Below are 19573 nucleotides of genomic sequence, written 5' to 3'. Positions count from 1 at the left end.
TCAATTTAATTGTATGCTTGAGTATTGGAGAACATAAATCACCTTCTTGGCACTTTCAAAAACATATTTAGTAAGACTTGGGGAAAATATTTACCTTATGTCATGCCCTGAGAGCAGAGTAATTGAGATTCAGACCAATATTGCAGCACCGAGCATATTACCATTGTGCCTGTTCATCAAACTTCACAAACAAAACTTATGGAGATCGTGCTTGGAAAGACAAAGCAAGATTTTAAAAGACTGTTGCCATATCCCCTTTTTAATTTTTTTTTCTGCTCTGCGTAAGGTGTTTGATTAACTCCCGTTAAATGTTATCAACTGGAAGGTAAGGAAAACAGATTGCAGTTGACATTCTTAGCTGAGTTTTTGGTGAAGTTTTACCATTTATTGACTGCATTTGTCCATGTACTTGTTTCAGTCCTACGCCCAGCCTGCTTATGCTGGTTACAGCCAACCTCAGGCCACCGATGGCAGTTATGCTGCACAGACTGCAAGCTATGGGCAGTCTGCCTACTCTTATGGACAGCCCCAACCACCGGTGCAGACAGGTTGGATTAATCTACCTTTTTGTTTCCTTTGCTGATTCTGCATTTATAATGTAACTTGAATGGTCATTCGAGTTGCACTTGATCCCCAATCCCATTGCTTTATATTCTCATTGCTGTCTTTTTATTAAGAGTGGAAAAATGGAAGGTTTGATTTAGCCATATGGGTCTGTCTGGCTCTATGCTTGCATGTTGTAATCAAATGAGACATGGTGCAGACATGGAAAACAAAGTCTGAAGTTTGGCAAATGTTAATGTATGCAAGTGTAATATTTAAAAAAAAAATTTTTTTGAATACCTGTGGCATGCAAAAACTGAGTGTTCAATGGAAAGTGCAGAATTTGTTGCTTTTGTTTGTGGAGGAGAAAGTGCCAAATTTTAGTGAAGAATTTTCTCATAAAGACATTAAAAAAAAAAGCTGCGGTTGCAGGGGAGTTAATGAGGGTAGAAGAGATCATGGTTCTCATTTTCCCCCATCCAAAACCTCTTTTCTCCCCTCCATTAATGCATCCCAAACCCACCTTCAAATTCCCTGCTTTCCTTCCTGAAAGTCCCTGTAATGTCCATGTGCACCCCACCCCTCTCCCTTCCACAGATCCAATATCTCTGCTCCCCACTGTTTTGTCCTCCCCTCTCCCAACCCTCTTGTTTCATGCCCCCCTTGCTGTGCGTTGTGTTAGCTCTTATACGAGCTTCGACAATGTATACAAAAAGAAAGAACAAATGATTTGGAGGTGAGCAGTGATCTGGACTGAGTTTCACCAGAAGGTGGTTGATGGTGGACCGTGTGTGCTCTGCAGAAACCTTTGGGGGGGGGGGGGGAACAATGCATGCAAAGAGCAGAGGGTGAAATATCAAAGGAGGCGGTAGAAAGCACATCACATCACCCACCAACCCTACGGTGGCGAATTGATTGGCCCATTGACTCCACTTAATTGTGGGAAATTCCAATGTTCTTGAAGGCCTCTTTCCATGGTGTCAAGCTGAGAAAGATTTGAGTGGGGGGAGAGCAGTACTCTATCAAGCTGTGGATGAATTGAAAGCCTTGTTGGTGGATAGGAGTTTCGGTGTGCCAAGGAAGGACTTTGTATGACAGGATGCTTAGTTGGTGGGCAGCTTTGGAGGCCATCTTTGAAATGTGGTTTTCCCAAGAAAGACCATGGCTGATCGTGAGACCCAGGAGTTTGAATGACTGAACCTCTTCAAGAGTATTGTTAAGAAATTATATTAGATTGGGGTGGGGGTGGAGAAACTTTCAATATGGTCCTTTTGATGAGAGTTGTGAGTGAGAGATTTGTTTGCATTGAAAGATGCATTCCATGTGTTTGACCAGTTTATGCTTTTGTCAATGTCTGAAGAGGCTGCAGCCTGCCTGTCTGAAGGATTTGTGATGTGATATGGCTGAGGGTGAAGCCAATAGATTAAGGGGATTTTCCAATGTCAAATCATTTATGAAAATCAGGAATAGGACTGGGCCCAGAACATTGCCTTGGATGCACTGCAGCGTTGACAAGGAGAGGAGCTGAAAGGATTTCGTTGAGTGCTACGCCTTTGACTATGAGAGTAGAAGTCAGAAAGCAATGTATGCGACAGGTAAGATGCCAAACTGTATCAAAAATCATGAGATGGCCCTGATCTCATGACTGACATTTAGGGCTTCCATCCATTGTTGGGTGAGTCGAAGCAGCACATCCAAGGTGGAGCAACCTGGTCTGAAAACAAATTGGTGATCTGAGATGAGTTTTGAGAAAAGTGAGGATTTAATATCAACGTTGGTGATCGATGTTGATAGGTCTGTGGTTAAGTCAGTTTTTTGCACCTTGTTTATGCCTCTGCTGACAAGGTCCCCAGAGGCATTATGTCTTCAGGTTGTCTGTACGTCCGTGCTAATTTTATGTTTTCACTGCAACCGCTTATCTGATTGCCACAAAATTTTCACCATAAGTGTGACGACTCATGTGGACTGTTTCAATGATTATTGACATCATAGTTCACTAGTGCGTGCCCGTAGGTGCAAACAAAACAAAATAAAACTTTCAAACCGCATGCCAGAAACAACCACACAGGCCGTTCCTTCGCTCTCGTAAACGATGACTGGATTGGGGCATTGTGTTTATCTACAAAATGCGCATAAGAAATCGAGAAATTATTAGAATACAGTAAGTCATCACTTTGCGGAAGTAGTGCGTGCCCATATGGAATGTTCACATGCAATCCACAAATTATCGCTTGCATTGATTTTGCCTTTTATCGCAAGGAAAAACACAGAGGAGGAAAGAGGAGAAAAAAAACGTACAAAAAATAATTTACTTCCTGCTTCGGAGCATACCAGCACTCCGATGTTACCCAAATTTATGCACCGTCTAATATGAAAACGATCATAACTTGGAGCATTGTGTTTATAAATGCGCATAAATCGAGAAATTATTAGAATACATGAAGTCATCATTATCCGGAAGCCCGTACGTTGTAACCCGTAATGGGGAACGTGGCTGCCCGTAAAAAATAAATAAATAATAAACATTCAAACCGCGAGCAACAAACAACAACCACACAGGCCGTTTCTTCGCTCTCGCGTGCCCGTTCCTGGGTGGCGCGGAAGTTCGCATATCACAGTTACGATGACTCGCAATTTAGGTTTTAATGGCCAATTATTCAATTTGCGCCAACGTATTTTGCCTTTTCGCAATGTCCTCGCAAGGAAAAACAAAAAGAAGAGAAAAAAATTACTTCCTGGTTCGGAGCATACCAGCACTGATGGTTCTGAAATTTATGCACCGTCTCTTATGAAAACAATCATAACTTGCGCCATTGTGTTTATCGATAAATGCGCATAAGAAATCGAGAAATTATTAGAATACACGAAGTCATCACTCTCCGGAAGTCCGTACGTTGTAACTCGTAATGGGGAACGCGGCTGAGCTTCCCTTCCCCATCGGCCATGCCCACGCAACGTGTATTGTCATTGGTTTGGTAAATAAATGGCCATAACTTGGGAAGCACTTGTCCAATTAATATCAAACCTTGAAAAGGCACATCCTCAGGTCCCCAGCAATATATCTGGCAAGTTTCAATTAGATCGGAACAGCGGACACACACACACACACACACACACACACACACACACACACACACACACACACACACACACACACACACACACACACACACACACACACACACACACACACACACACACACACACACACACACACACACACACACACACACACACTGCTGGAATTATAGATGTGGTGTGGCAGCCATATTGGATAAAAGAAAAACATTGGATCTCCATCTCAAACTGCTCCATGGAAAAAAATTGAAACTTGGCACATGTCAAGTATTTCCCCATGGGAAAAAGTGTTTTTTATGTTTTTTTTTTTTTTTTTTTTTTTTTTTAATGTCCAAGGTGGCTTTGTCGTAATTTCATACGTTGAGTGGTTTATCTTGGGCTCAATTGTATGGGTGGGGATTGATGACATCGGTTCAGTGGTTTGGAAACGTGTGTGTACATACATAAAAGCAGTCAAATCTCAGTTAGACAGATTGAGGTGAAATGTTGCATGTATCCAAGAGGAACAAAATGCTCTCCACCTATAACGTCATAGGTCACATGTCTGGCAGATTTTATATTTATATTGAAGAATAAGCCTTTAAAATGTTCTCCAGAGCAGCTTGACAGATTGACAAACTTCACCCACATGTTCCCCAATCCTTGGGGGTAAATGGGTGTTCATTAATAATTAGTAGGTCACATTGTCTGGCAGCCATATTGGAATAAACGAAAATTTTAGTTATTTCTTGTGAACGGCTTCATCAATCGATGTGAAACTTCACAATTATTATGTCATGTGGAATTTGTTTTAAATTTCAATCTGATCGGATGAATGGTCTGGCAGCGAATTATTTAATTTTTTTGAATCTGGGTTCAGGGATTTATATCAAACTTGGTACAAGTATGTATAATTATCTAATGAAACCAGAGGCACATCTGCCAATGTCGAAGAGTGTTTGAGTTGGCTCAATTGGAACATAGTTCCGAGGAGCTTGTGGGATGGTGCGTTATCCGTCCACAAACACTTGCAACTTCTCTGACACTACACATATAATTCCGATGAAACTTAATGCACCAACCTTCATCACCCGTGATGTGCCAAAGTCTGTTCACAGCACGAAAAACATCGAACCCGAATGTTGTTTACAGGATGTTGATGCCCTCCTCCCTCCTCCCCCCAAAGATGTATTTGCTTTCTTCTCAGAAACTACACACACAATTTTGATGAAACTTGACCACAACTCTCAATACCCATTACGTACCTGTTTGTTTTGTTCACTGCATTAAAAATAATAAAATCAAACTATTTACTTCTGCGTTTTAAATATTTTGTGGATTATCTGCACCTCCCCGTTGTTCCCTAGTTTTCTTATCCTATCGCTACCAGGTGGGGACCTCGGGGTATTGCCTCTTATTTTATGTAATATTGTTGTGGTTGAGGAAATTCGCAAACCACCATTCAGGTCCCGAAGGTGAGATATCTCTGTAAGTACATGTGTAGTTAGCCCCAAACCCGTTGTTTAGAGGGAATAAATGTCATTCATTCGGGCTGCGACCCTTTAAGATAGCCGTTTTTCTGTTCTATCTTTATTTTGAACCAACCACGTCTCAACCGCCGTCACACAACAACCACCAACCGAAACGCCGCTTCACAACAACAACGCCAACAACCACGACCTTTACCGTCAACTCGCTCTCGCAACCATCGCATCACCGCCATTCCAAGCGTCGCCATGGCCATAAACCACCACAATAAACCCTCCACCACCTTCACCTCTTCTCCTTCTGCGGCCATTCCTGCACCACTTGTGAACGCCGAGCGTCAGGCTGTCCTGGCCTCGTGCGGGACGCGCGCTGAGCCGCGGGTGCAAAAAGCGGCCTTTCCGAGGAGAAGTCGGATCAGGAATGATTAACGCCCACTTCCGATCCGTCCAATCATTAAGCGCGGGGCGATTTGGCCCCGCCTCCAGGCGCGTCGGAGTAGAATCGCTATATGCAAATTCGAGGATCAGGAATGATTCACGCCCACTTTTCCTCCGTCCAATGGGCGAGCATGGCTCTGCCCCCGAGCCCATCCTGATCCGGAAATCTGCATATGGTTTCTCCTGTCGCACTATAAAGCGCCGAGCGCGGGGCGAATTCAGTCAGTTGAGTTTCTGTTTCGGGCTCGAGTTGGAGAGGTGTGGCGGCGAAGTGTAGCAGCAGCAGTCAAGACGGGTCTGGAGGAGAGTCTGTCTGTCGGGGTTCGGAGTCTGTCGGGGAGCTGCAGAGAGGGGAACGTGGTCGAGGGCGCAGTGGAGTCGCTCGTCGCGGGAGCCAAGCAAGCCAGCTATCCTCTTTCCCCAGAGCATCAACAACCCCCCCCTGTTTCAGCCCGCGCTGAGATAGTGCGAAAAGGGGGCCCCGTTCCCACCCCATTCCAAGCAGTGCCAACGAAACCCGCGGAGGAGCGCGGAGTCGGGGCACCGCCGCCATTTTGCGGATCGTCACAAGACGGGTAGGCTCCACGCGGTCTCGGCCACAGGCCCGTCAGCCCCTTGTCGTAGAGGGTGGCCCCTTTTTCTTTTGCTTTGGAGTATATGTGTTGTCGGCGCCGTCTGTAAAGTAAAACTGTAAGTGTTGCCGTGTGCTCGCGTATTCGGTAGTAGATCTGCATTGTGTTTCTTTTGTTGCAATTGCTTTTGGTGCATAATTGTTGTGCTTCTTTTACATTTGCTTTTGGTGCATAATTGTTGTAATTGTATATGTGTGCTATCCGTGTGCCGTGAAATAAATGTGAATTACGTTGAACTGTTTTTCCCGTTTCGCTTCGTCTTTTCTTTAATTGAATCTCCATCTTACTTCACGTAAAGGGTTGGTAGTGGGCAAAATATGCCCGAGAATTAATCGGAACCGTCGAGGTTGACTATAACACCGCTCGGTTATCCCGATAGTACGGAACGGGTTGCTTAAAGTGGCCCGTGTCCGAAGTCGACCTGCAGCGAGGTGCGATCGCCCGGTCTACCCTCCGTGTGGGTACTTAGGTAGGTCGAATTTGGCGAACAACCCTATCCCACGCGGGGGGCCGATTGGCACGATCGTGGTGAGGCCGAAAGGCCCACCCGTGACTAGTTCCCAGCGTTAGTCCGAGAGGGTCACGACAGAATTGTCCGTCCGGTGGGCGACGTGCCGCGATTAGAGTTACGTGGCCGCTCGCACGCCGGCGGGCGCGAATTCGCAACAATATGTTGGTGGATTTCCAAGCAGATGGAAGTCAACATTTGTCCTCAGACAAATGACGGGCTGAAAAGAGCAGGTTTAAAAAAAAAAAAATTTTTATCAAAGGATATGTGAGTCTGGCGTTGAAAGGGTCATTCAAGAGTCTGGGGTTGAAAGTACCTACACCATCCAGTGAAATGTGTGTAACCAGGACGTTCAGCCGTTAGTTCGATGGCTGGAAGGACCGAACAAGAATACTTGGTTTAAAATGCCTGCCTGTTATCTGTTGTCCTTCCTATTATTTCCTTCCACCTAAAAAAAAAAAAAAATAAATAAAAATTTTGGTGTCATTGTATTGACAGGTTACACTCAACCTGCAGCTGCAGTAAACCCTGCTGCTGTTGCAACTACTACTCCAGCTGCAGCCGCCGTCACAGTGGCTCCTCCTTCACATGCATCCTACTCTCAGTCCTACAGCACAACCTATGACACTGCAGCAACTGGGAGCCACACAGCCTATGGAAATCAAGCTGCTGTCTATGGGAGCCAAGCGAGTTATGCAGGATATGGGGGGCAAACTGCAACCGCTCCCAGTAATCCACCACCATCTGTGCAGAGGTACAGAGGGCATTCTTTTTCATTCCTTCTGGTACTGAATGACCTGTGAGTGGTTTCCAGCTCAGGACAATGTTTTCTTTTTTTTTTCATCTTTTTTTAAAATTATTTTTCTTTTTACGCAATTTTATGAGTGCGAAAAGCCAATGAAAGGCCGGGTTTCTTTTGTGCGGATTTACTTCCTTTACCAGTTGTGTGGTTGTCCCAGAAGCAAGTCCAATGCTCTACTTCTCTTTGGTAGCAAAAATATTTCATATAATTAGTGTCTGCAAAGTATTGTATGCCTGTCATGAAATATTGTTTTGCAACCCCAAAACACCTCTCTGATATTTGCTGGAGTTGAAATACAACAAACCTGTTACTCTTATCCAACCAACATACAGCCATTTTAATTTCATGCAAGGTGCTGGACTGTTCAGTTTCAAGTGGTGCTGTGAACTTTGCTGTTACATAAAGCACCTTTGTTTTGTGTGTTCAGCCGTGCAACAGATCCATACAGTCAGGCCAGCAGTTATGGACAAGCTACAGCTTATGGACAGAGTAGTTCTTACCCTGGCTACCAGCAAACAACTACTCAAACAGCCCCGCCCAGCAGGTACTTGTGTTATTGATGTGATTACTTTGTTTTTCGAGTTCTAAGGGTGTTTTGAAAACGTTGAGACGTGGCTTGCTCAACAATCTTTTAGTGATTGGTTTGTCCCAATTGCTTTGAAAAGGTAAAAGGGAATTGGCTGTGCAGTGGTCTGCAAAAGTATTCACTCCTCCAAAGTTTTGACATTTTGATGCACTCTCCCTGAATTTATTTCATTATTCTTTCAAATCAAATTGTATATGTATATATATATATATGTATATATATATATATATATATATATATATATATATATATATATATATATATATATATATATATATATATATATATATATATATATATATTATATTATATTATATAATATAATATATATACATAATACATGTGTGTGTGTGACAGAATTGGAAGGAACAGAAAATGAAAAAAAACTAGATCTTGTGTATATAATTTCATACATTATTCTTCACAAACTACTCCAAAGTGATAAAGCCAATAAAATGTGATGTTGGAATAAGAAAGAAAATCAGATGATTCTCAGTTACATAAGTGTTCAAACCCTTTCCCAAAATTAACCTTAAATCACTTCAAGAACAAATTATTTGTTTGAAATGTTACAAAATAGTGTCATTAGGTTCACCTGTATGTAATCTGGGGGTTAACTTCAATTAAGCTCCCCCACTTATCTAAAGTGTTTAGGTGAAACTCAATTGGGCAACCAAGGAGCTTTCCAAAGAAGTCAGACATAAAGTGGTGGAGAAACACCGTTCAGGAGAGGGTTGTAACAACATTTCAGTCACTCTTCATCCCTTTTTGAGTATGGTGATGTCGATCATTAAGTGGGAGATTTTGTCATCCCATCCAAATTCAGCAAGTGGGAAACTGGCTCGGGATGACGTTGAAAGATCTTCAACGCTTTATGTCCGAGAGGTGGGTCAGTGTTCATCAATCAACAATATACCGTTCCCTTCACAAAGCTGCCCTCAATGGACAGCTGGCAAGAAAAGACCAATCTTAAAGCTCGTACAGAGTTTGCGAAAAAGCATCTTGATACTGTAGGCATGTGCAGAAATGTTTTGTGGTCAGATGAGACAAAAATTGAACTTCAGTATAAATTTAAAATGTTATGTCTGGCGCAATCCTCACACTGCACGTTACCCAGTCAACACCATCCCTACTGTCGAGCATGGTTGTGACAGCCTCGTGTTCTGGGGCTGATTTTCATCAGCAGGGACTGGCAAGCTTGTCAGTATGGGTGGGGCAAAGTACAGCAGCATCCTTGACTGACCTCGAGTCAGCCATGAATCTGAAACTGGGTAGGAGATTCACATTTCAGCATGACTATTATCTGAAGCACGCAGCGCAAGCCACACTGGAGTGGCTGAATAAGAAGAAAATAAATTCTTGATTGGCCAGTGAAAGTCCTGACTTTAACCCAATTGAACATTTATGGTGAGACTTGAAGATTGCATGCAGTCCATCGATGAGTCCCATCAAAGTTGGCAGAACTCGAAATTTTCACGTGAACAATGGACAAACATTTCATTATCTCACTGTGCAAAGCTGGTACAGACCGACCCAAAAAGATTCATAGCAGTCATTTCTGCAAAAGGTGCTTCCACCAAGTACTGACTTGAAGGGGTGAATACGTTTGAAACCAGTGAATTTTGATTTGAATGATTTCTTTATTTATTTCCCATCTTTATTTATTAGGTATTCCTGACATGCAACTTCCAACTATGATGGTGTTTCATTTGACCTCTTCAGTTGTCAAATTTTAAAAACGAAGTTCATTTGGAAGTATTGTTTTTACATAGCTTGGGATTCATCTAAATATGGCATTGGTCGGGGTTGAAAGCTTTTGCAGACCATGATCCCTTTTGTTTAAATCCTGAAGTATTTGATGTACAATGAAGCGAGAGCAAAACCTATTTTCTAAGTTCCTGCTTAACAGATAAATATTGGGTGGAGACTACAAAGCAGTGTTTGTTTGTGTTTGTGCATTTGCATTGGAAAAATTAAAATTGACTGTTTCCACACCTTACACCCTCAACGGATCCCTGGGCGGGTACTTTGCAAACAGGGTGACAAACACAGGAAGTCGTAAAATGATATTGTAAACAGCAGGTGGGAGACAAATGTGGATATTTGGATAACGTCTGGAATTTTTTTTTCTTCAACCTTCAAAATCTTTTTCATTCAAGTCTATCTTCTGTCTATTGATAAATGCAGGTTGCCCGATTGTGTCCGAGTGGGGTAAACATCATAACCACAGCACATTATAATGCTGAGTGATGCCTCATTTAAGAGCTCATTGGTCCAGACAGTGCGTGCAGAGGTTTTGATATTCATGCAGTTTTGAGTTTTATTCATTTTTGTTGCATACATGTTGTGTATGCTTGGTCATTGGTTTGCACACCCACTGGAAGTTAAAAAATAAAAAAACAAGATGTCGTGCAGAGCATGATACTCACAAAATCCACCCCTTCTCTAAAGGTTGCCATGGATGCATCAAATTGTCTTTCATAAAGATTAAAATTGACAATCTTAGTCCATTGGATTAAAAGTGACTTAGAAATTTGACCTCAAAATCAATAGGCTTCAGTGGAGCCTTCCTCTACAACTTGGTAAAGTTTCATGATTATCGGTTTAGCATTGTGACATGAAGGTGATAGACAGAATAACAAGAAAGACATGTCGTGCAGTGCCCGATACTTGCAAAATACATAAAACAAATTTGATCTCAATTATTGGTGGTTCAATTTAATGACCAAATATGGAGCAACTCTTTAAATTTCAATTTAGATGAAAATTGAGAATTTTGGAAATTCAAGCTAAGTTGTTGACCTTTTGGTCGATGTTGACCTCAACAATAATTGGTTGAATTCAGTGACCTGATCCTTTCAACAGCATCAACATTTATACCAGTGAGTGTGATAACTCAAACTGTTCAGGTCAGGTATCGGAGCATGTGCCAGAACAGCGCGTCGCTGCGTCCACTTTCCGCCGGTACTCCAGGGGCCTCCGTCTGGCCTTCCCCCAGGCAGATGCCAGGCCCATCCCCATCTCCTTGAGATGCCGATCAACCACGAGGCATGTGGTCGGCCCATTGGCCTACTCCACTCACGAGACTCCCTCGCTGAGAGAATCTGGTGAGCAGGATCAGCGTCAGGAAAACGAGACACATGTCCATACAGCCGCAACTGACGCTCACGGACCATGCAGGTAACACATCTCGTCGGAGTCTCTCGAAACCGCTCGTTGGACAAAATCTGACCAGCGATAGCCAAGGATTCTCCAAAGAGACCTGGTACCAAAGGAATTAAGTCTCCGTCTCAGATCCTTGGTCAGAGTCCAAGTCTCGCATCCATAGAGCAAGACCTGAAGACTCGACTTTCGTCCTCCCGCACAGGTACCGGCAGCGCCACACCCCATGATCCAGTGAATCCATGACTCCCCAGGCCTGACCCAGATGTCTATTGACCTCTGACTCACAGCCAGCAGAGACATGAATATCACTGCTAAGTCAAGTGAATCTCTCCACGACCTCAACATCCTCACCACAAACGGACACAGACAGGACAGCAGCATCCAAGATGTCACCGAAAGCCTGGATCTTAGTTTTGACCCAAGAAACCCATAATCCCAGCGGCTCCGACTCATTCAGCACCTCGAGGGCCCCAAAAAGGATATCCAAAGTCTCCGCAAAGATGACTGCATAATCTGCGAAATCAAGGTCCGAGATCTTGACATTCCCAAACGATGCACCGCAGCTTGATCTTTCTGACATCCTCTCTAAAATCCAGTCCATACAAGTGCTGAAATGTGTGGGGGCCAGTACACACCCCTGACGAACTCCAGTAACAACTGTAAATAAGTCAGAGATGGTACCACCACACTTCACAGCACTCTTGGTACCAGAGTAGAGTTCAGACATCAGATCGATCAGTTTTGGTGGCACCCCACGAAGACCAAGAATCCTCCAGAGGGCATCCTGATTCACTGAATCGAATGCCTTGGAGATAAACATTGGCTGCAAGCAGCCCCTGCCAAAACTCTCGTCTGTGTTCGGTGAGGACACTAAGAGCAAGGATACGGTCAATCGTTGACCTCTTTGGTGTAAAGCCTGACTGCTCTGGACGCTGGTGCTCAAGCAGATGGTGGCGAACCCTATCAAGAATTATCCGAGCAAAGACCTTGCCCGGCACAGATCAGCGTCACCCCTCGGTCGTTGTTGCAGTCTTGGCGATCACCCTTCCCTTTCCAGAGAGGGACAACAAGGCCCCTCTTCCAATCAGTTGGGATGATGCCCGTGTTCCAGGCAGAGCAGAAAACTGCATGCAATGACACGAGTGCAGCATTTCCACCAGCCTTGAAGTTCAGCATGGATGCCACAGATCCCTGGAGCTTTACCCTGTTTCAACCGGTTCACCGCAGCCCGTGTTTCCACAAGCGAAGGTGGACCACAATTGATTGGAGGGTCAGCAACAGGGATTGTAACACCATTGACGTCCAACTCTACAGCTGGTAGATCATCCTGGTACAACCGCTCAAAGTAACCGGTCCAGCCGGCCTTCACTTCAGATTCCTCTGTCAAGAGCCTACCACTCTCTGCTCTAACTGCAGTGCTCCGAGGGATGGGCTTGGATGAACGCAATGCGCGAATTCCCCTGAAAGTGGGACGAGAATCAACTGTCCACAGGTGATGCTCTTCCCCTCACAGATTCCTCGCACATCGGCCTCCTTGTCCACCCTTAGTGCACGTACAGTTTTACGCCTCAGCTCCCTAAACAGTTCAGCTCTGCCATTCAGCCTGGCCCTGCGACTCTGGTCAATGGTGTCTAGTGTCCCTTGAAAGACAAAATTCTTCTTTGCCCTGTGGTAAGTTTCAAGACATCCTCCGGCAACATCAAGGACGGTGGTCTTGAAGGCACTCCACAACTCTTCAGGACCCCCAAAGCACCCAGACCCCCCAAATGTCCACTCAGACTTCGCAAACCCCTCAGCTCACCTCTCATCATTGAGCTTGCCAACATCCAGCCTCGGCTGGGATGGTACCATTCTCCCGGATTTAAGTTGCAGCTTTAGAGTTGCTACAACAAGCCGGTGGTCAGTATTGAGGAACTGAGCACTCCGGTAGACCCTGCAGTTCTGGATCATCCTCCAGCGACCGTCAATGAGGACATGGTCAATCTCCTTTGCCACACCGCCAGCGTTGGAATACCAAGTCCAACGATGAGCTTGTGGGCGCTGAAACCATGAACCGGCCATCCTAAGTCCATGACTTCTTGAAAAGTCAAGGAACTTGGTGCTATTCTGATTCATAGTTCCTGACCCATGGGGACCAACACATGTCTCATAACCATCCCTATCAGTTCCAGTCGATGCATTGAAATCCCCCAAGACTAGAAGGATTTCTTGCCTGGGGCACTGATCAACCATATACTCGAGCATGGCTTAGGATGCGTCCTTCACGGTGAGATCACTCACCTCAGTCGGAACATATACAGATACCAGGGAAATGACACCGAAAGAGTGATGAATCCATATTCTCATAATATGCTCATTGACCGGTGTTGCCTCAATTATCATTGGAGTCAACTTATTTGACACAGCTACAGCAACTCCTTGGGCATGGTAACCATCAGAGCGACCAGACCAATAGTAGGTGTAACCACCCACCATTATCTCGCCGCAATCCGGTCTCCGAACCTCAGAGATTTCTGCAATACCGATGTCCAAACGCTTGAGCTCAGATGATAACAGACAGGTGATCATCCTCTCTTAGGGATAGGACATTCCAGGCACCCACCCGAAGGGACCGCCTCAGGTTAACCCAAGGAGACCGCTGTCTGGTGGACGACACCTCATCACCACTCCGACACACTCTCCTGCAATCTGACCCAGGGAGGTTACCCCATGGTTTCCCTTCTTTCATCAAAGATTGGGGTCCCGAAGGCTTTGCCCCAATCCTGTCATCCGGTGAGCTGCCCTGCGAAGGGAAGCTGCACAGGAGGTACTCCCACGGAGTGGGTTTTCAGATGTTTTTGCGTTTGTGTGTTTTGCGGAATGAAGGGTTTTACAGTGGCCGGAGTGCAAATCCTGCCACCAATCTCCAAATAAAAAAGTAACCCAACTGCAGGAGGATGTCCGCTGACACAGTTGGGCACTAGATATGGATGGCCGTTGGCTCACAAGGAGCTCCTCCGCCCTTTGACAGGTTTTGTTTTTAATCCTGCTGGGTGTCCATATCCAAACGCCCTCCTCACCAGAAAACCTGGTGGGGGAGACGGTTTTGGCGCCGACAACCCGACCATGGAACAGGTTTACATGGTACCTGAAGCAGGTCACCGATCTGACCTGAATGTACCATGGACAGTGCATATCGATTTGAAATTTGAATCGCACATGAAGCACCTGAAAAGGAAGAACCCGATTGATTTTGAGCGTGGCCGGATCCAAGATGGCCGACGGACAGCCATCTTGAAAAAATGTTTTCGCCATATCGATTTGAAATTTGAGTCACACGTACCACCTGAAAAAAGGAAGAACCCTATTGATTTTGGGCGTGGCCGGATCCAAGATGGCCGACTAGGGTGGCCATCTTTAAAAAAATTTTTTTGTAATAAATGGAAAACCGCTTATCTGATTTCAATTATTTTTGGTTACTACATTCCTCACCCCTGGGGAACTTTTTAGAGATGATGACCAAATGGTGTCTTGTTTCCAATTCACTTCCCTCATCTGGATTATGTATGACCTTTTTCATTCAATGGTAGGGGATTCCCCATCTCTGATGGTATATTTTTTTGCTGTTACATTAGCCTTGACAGCAATATAAGAATTAATAGACCTTTGGTTTTGCTTCATCAACATGTACTTTACTTTTTATGCCCCTGCTGCCAAAGGTTGGAGGCATTAGGTTTGAGGTCCGTCTGTCCCCTTGTGGCGTTTTACTTTCTCTCCTTTATTTATTTTAATTTTTTTTAACACATTTTGACTTAAAAAAAAAAAAACAAACTATCCACTGATTTGATGTGTGGTTCAGAAGGTCAAAAGACATACCGTTTGATTGAAAATGTTAACGCGATAGCCACTGAAGGTATTTCCACCAAACTTGGCAAGTATGTAAAAATACAAAGATTCATTATTTGGGTTCAAGAGGACAAAGGTCATGTGCCCTTTGAGAATCGTTTTGGAAACCAGAACTCAAGTTACAAACTGACGTTCTATTATTTCTCTTGCGCTCTCATGTGACCTTGAATTGAGATCAAATGTAATTGTGTGTTTGTGTCAGTGTGAAGATGATCGGTGATTGCTAATCACGTGCGAAGCAAGCCATTACTTATCCGTTTTGGAGTGCTTAAGCCACTTGGCAAGTGCTCTACAATATTTGCACATCACTGAATAATATAATCAATCAACTTGAACATAGTTCAGGGGCCACTTGCGTGTGCTGGCCACATGTTTTTCTGTGGTGCAACAGGGGGTGGCTGACTCGCTGAAAATGTGATTTTATTTTCCACGACCCATCACTTTGGCATAGACAAATGCAAATAAAAATTGAACGTTTCATTTTAAAAAGTTTCTTCAACCGTTTTGTGGATTGCTTGGTGAAGTCACTTAGCACGCGTTGTTCATGCTTCAATAGCGATACGGGAGGTCGGAAGGCAAAATGAATTTTATGATTACTCTGAAGAAAAAATGTTTTCAGATGCCATAAAGTCATGAATCTCCACATCACGGCAGGAAAGCCAAAAGTTATTTATGCTCGCTCTAAGCTGTCTAGCCTGAATTTGAATCCTGACCCAGCTATAAACTGTCATCCTGGTGTTTCATAGGCAGGGCGATTCCTCGGTGTGTATGCCGTCTCTCGGATGGACATTAAACTGGGCATCACATCTGGTGTAATCCCTCCCCTTCCCATTTCTCACTCTGCTTCTCTCACCTCTCCACCTTTCTCACCCCATCCCACCCTTCCCCCCTCTGTTGAGGGGACTGTAGCATGAATGAATCAGATTTGGAGTGAATAGTGATGCCACGGTGTAGCCTATATGAATCGACCGGAGGGGTGCAAAGGTCGCTACATGCATTGAGGCAGACCTTTTGCCAGGTAGATAGCATGGGTTTTAAATGCTCTTGCCCCAGGTGTAATTTTTTTGTATTTTTTTTTCATGTTCATTAAGCATACATGTAACTTTCTTTGAGAAAGATAACATAACTTTGCAAACCCAACTCCTCCCCTCACCTTTCTCTCTTCCCCCTCCCCAACTCTGTCTCTGTACCCTCATGCCCCCCCCAACCTAATAAAATGCAGCGCACTCCTCTCACGCCTCTCCCTCTTCTACCCTCCATCAGCTAAGCGACGGGTTTTAATTGCTAGTTTTGTAACGGAAGGCATTTCCATTGATGCATTCATGTCAAATTGTTTTCAAGTTTTATTTTTCTTTTTCATTTGTCCAGTGCTTATGGAACCAGCCAGAGTGGCTACGAGCAAACTGGAAGCTACAGCCAACCACCACCTCCAAGTGCCTATAGTGGACAACCCCCTCAAACAGGGCCACCACCCATTTCCTACCCACCTCCTACAACGTCCTACACACAGGGCCATGCTGGCAGCTATGCTCAGACTTCTGCATATGGCCAACCACCGCCACCACCAACACAAGGTAGATGAGAATTTATGGGGATAATTTCCATAACCTTTTAAATGTGGTGTTGCACGCCTCTCTCGCACATAAAATTTTCTGTAGCCCTGTTCGGGTGGTAGTGTCATCAATTTATTACACTGATTGGCTCTTGAAGGCTTTGGCTTTGATTTTTGACATTGTGATTATCAAGATGTCTTTTGGTAGTTTTTTTTATTTATTTTTTTCCCCCAATGTTCTCCATCCCATTCCCTCCCCCCTACCCCCCTAAGGTGGTGGCTACAATCGCTATGGTAATTCTGGGTATGGGCAGACACCTGACCCTGATAGTTCGGCAAGCTATGGTGATGCTGGCCGTGGAAGAGGTCGAGGAAGCTCTCCATACGAGTCTCGTACCTCTCCATATGAGGGCCGAGGTAGCAGCTATGAGAGCCGTGGTTATGAGGGCCGTGGAGGGTACGAGAGCAGGGGTCGAGGCTTTGATCGGGGTGATCGGGGTGGTCGTGGCAGCATGATTCGAGGACGAGGCATGGGGTAAGTGTTCTGCTGTTATTACCATAACTCGCCAACCTTTCATACAAAACCTTTTGAATTGAAATCTTTTTTTTTTTTTTTTTTTAAATAAATATCTATCTTCTGTCCATTTGTTGAGGTGTGTCTATTTTTATTTTTTTTTTTTTAAATATAATTTTTTTAATTATAAAATCAAATTGGCAATTGACTTTTTTTAAAACAGTGGTTTCATCCACATTCAACGTTGGCATTGTTTAGCAGTTTGTTTTTCTGTTGTCTGGCCTTGTAAATCTGATATTGATGTTCTTTCTGCTTTTGCCCTTCAATCTCTTGTTTTTACCATCACCATGTATGTTGAGCAACAGGCAGCGATAGAAACAAATAAATTGGTTTTGGTCACATTTCTCTTCAAAAAAGCAAGGGTCAAGGGAGTTCTTTAATAGTTTCATTCATCAGTTTGGGCTTTTATTTTTGAATAGCCTGTTTGTAATTGATTTGTGGATGCCATTAAGATTGAGGAGGGTTTAAAGTTTTTTTTTTTTTTTTTTTTTTTTTTTTTTTGACCATGGCATAAGGGTGGCACAGCTTTCAATTCTTATGAACACTGTAAAGTGTTTTTCGAGTTCAATATTTTTTCAGCCCAGGAATTTGAGGTTCATAAGGGGAAGCGTTCGAGTTCTTCCTGAGGCCACCAACCAAAGATAACGCTGTGGTCCAACGGGCTGTAGTTCTAACACAGCCGTAGCTGTTTGACTGATTACCAGCTTTGCAGGGTTCGCTTCAATGTTTATGCGATACCTTTCTCTTGGCACAGCACCCGACGTAGAGGCCACGTCCTCCAACGCACCTTGTGATCTGCCGAGCAGAACAGATAGTTGAAGCACCGCAAACAGAGCTTGTTGCGAGAGGTATAACTTTGTCTTTCTGTGCTTGTACACTGTTGGACCAATGCAGGAAAGGATTAAAAAAAAAAAAACAAAGCAGATTTAACTCGGTCTTAATATCTTATTTACACAAAGGACATGGCCATCATTCAATCTGGGAAGAAGAAGAACTAAGATGAATATGAAAGTACGGAGTATGGGGTCGACTCCTTCCCTCACCTCACCTCACACAGCCCAAATATATTGGAAAATGAGTGGGGTGGTGGAGGATGATTGAGAAGTTGGGTGGTGAGTGGCGATGGGATGTGCAGCTGTATTTCTGAGCCGTTCAGAACAAGCAGGCAACCTAACCTCTCTCAGGGGTCCCAGATATACCAGCTGCAAGCAACTCCGTATCTGCTGGGCTCCTGTGTCCAGCCACTCTCAACGAACCGATCTGCATTCTCTGCTTTCTCCCTGCCCCCCAACACACTGGGATTTTTCCCTCTTCTCACACTGTGCACACCTGCCCCTTGCAAGATGAGCTTTTTGGTGTCTGTCTGTCACCTCAGCTTGTTCTCCTTCTCAAGGCATCGCTTCTCGGCTCATGCGAGCCTCCTTCCCGTTGGTATGCATCCGATGTGGGCGTGTGCATGATGCAGCTTGTGAAAATGCCACTTTCTGAGGGAAATTTTCACCACTGCACCCATGCGCGTGAAAGACATTGTGGGCACCATCTATCCCTCCCTCACGCACAAACCTTCTCTCTACGGTGCTCCACTGCATCACTCAAGAGGTGCTGTCCCATAGGCCATGGATATCGAGTGTTGTGCTTTGTGCCGTAAACGTGTGAAATAAGATGGAGAGGGATGCAGCCAGACTGAGTATACATGGATTATCAAAATGAAGTTTGGTGAAGAATTATTGTTTGAGAAAGGCAAAGAGGGGATTGTTGAATCGGGCCGATGTGGGGAAAACTGACTGACTGAGGGTAAAGGAGTAAGGATTGAGGGGAGGGGGATTGTTGAAACGGACCAATCGGGTTCAGGAGAGGGGTGGGAAAAAGAACTGATAGGATAAATGAGGAAAGATTGAAAGGGGCAGGGAAGACGTCACATTGGGGAAATGCAAACGAACCTTGGTGCATTACCCCCACCTCCCTCCCCCTATTCCTCAAAAAAATAAAACCCCTTACATGGGCCAAGGACCACCTCCACCAAGAAAATAAATAACATCCTCTGGTCTCCCACGTGGCCATAAATATTGGCACCCTTGAACTTTTTTCAAATGACTCAATTTTCTATAAAAAATAAGTTGAAATTGACAAAAGTGTTTTGTCTCCACAATTCTATATTTCACTTCATATGACAAAACCTTTCTTTTTGATTCAGAATTTAATATAGCCTTTTAAATCAGAAAATTGAATGAAATGGCATTGACAAAGTTATTGACACCCAATACTTAATATTTGGTAGCACAGCCTTTTGATTAACTGACTACATTCAAACACTTCCTCCACCTCTTCATTGGCAATTTGGCCC

The 19573-nt window shown here is 44.2% G+C and overlaps 1 protein-coding gene across 4 annotated transcripts in view; it reads left to right on the top strand.

Annotated features, from left to right (window-relative positions):
• The window catches only part of LOC147018216 (uncharacterized), a 75877-nt gene that overhangs the window by 23088 nt on the left and 33216 nt on the right, over window positions 1-19573 (top strand). For all 4 annotated transcript variants that reach the window (XM_085897685.1, XM_085897689.1, XM_085897688.1 and 1 more), the window contains exons 4-8: window positions 419-548; window positions 7164-7419; window positions 7895-8011; window positions 16472-16677; window positions 16929-17190. In XM_085897685.1, the coding sequence (XP_085753811.1) occupies window positions 419-548; window positions 7164-7419; window positions 7895-8011; window positions 16472-16677; window positions 16929-17190 (971 nt within the window). The remainder of the gene's footprint in view (window positions 1-418; window positions 549-7163; window positions 7420-7894; window positions 8012-16471; window positions 16678-16928; window positions 17191-19573) is intronic.

The sequence above is a fragment of the Eptatretus burgeri genome, chromosome 10 (genome assembly GCF_056783735.1).
Source record: "Eptatretus burgeri isolate ZD-2024b chromosome 10, Ebu_testis_v1, whole genome shotgun sequence".
Lineage (NCBI taxonomy): Eukaryota > Metazoa > Chordata > Myxini > Myxiniformes > Myxinidae > Eptatretus > Eptatretus burgeri.
The sequence above is the reverse complement of the archived record's forward strand: the minus strand, read 5'-3'. Positions and strand labels throughout refer to the sequence as shown.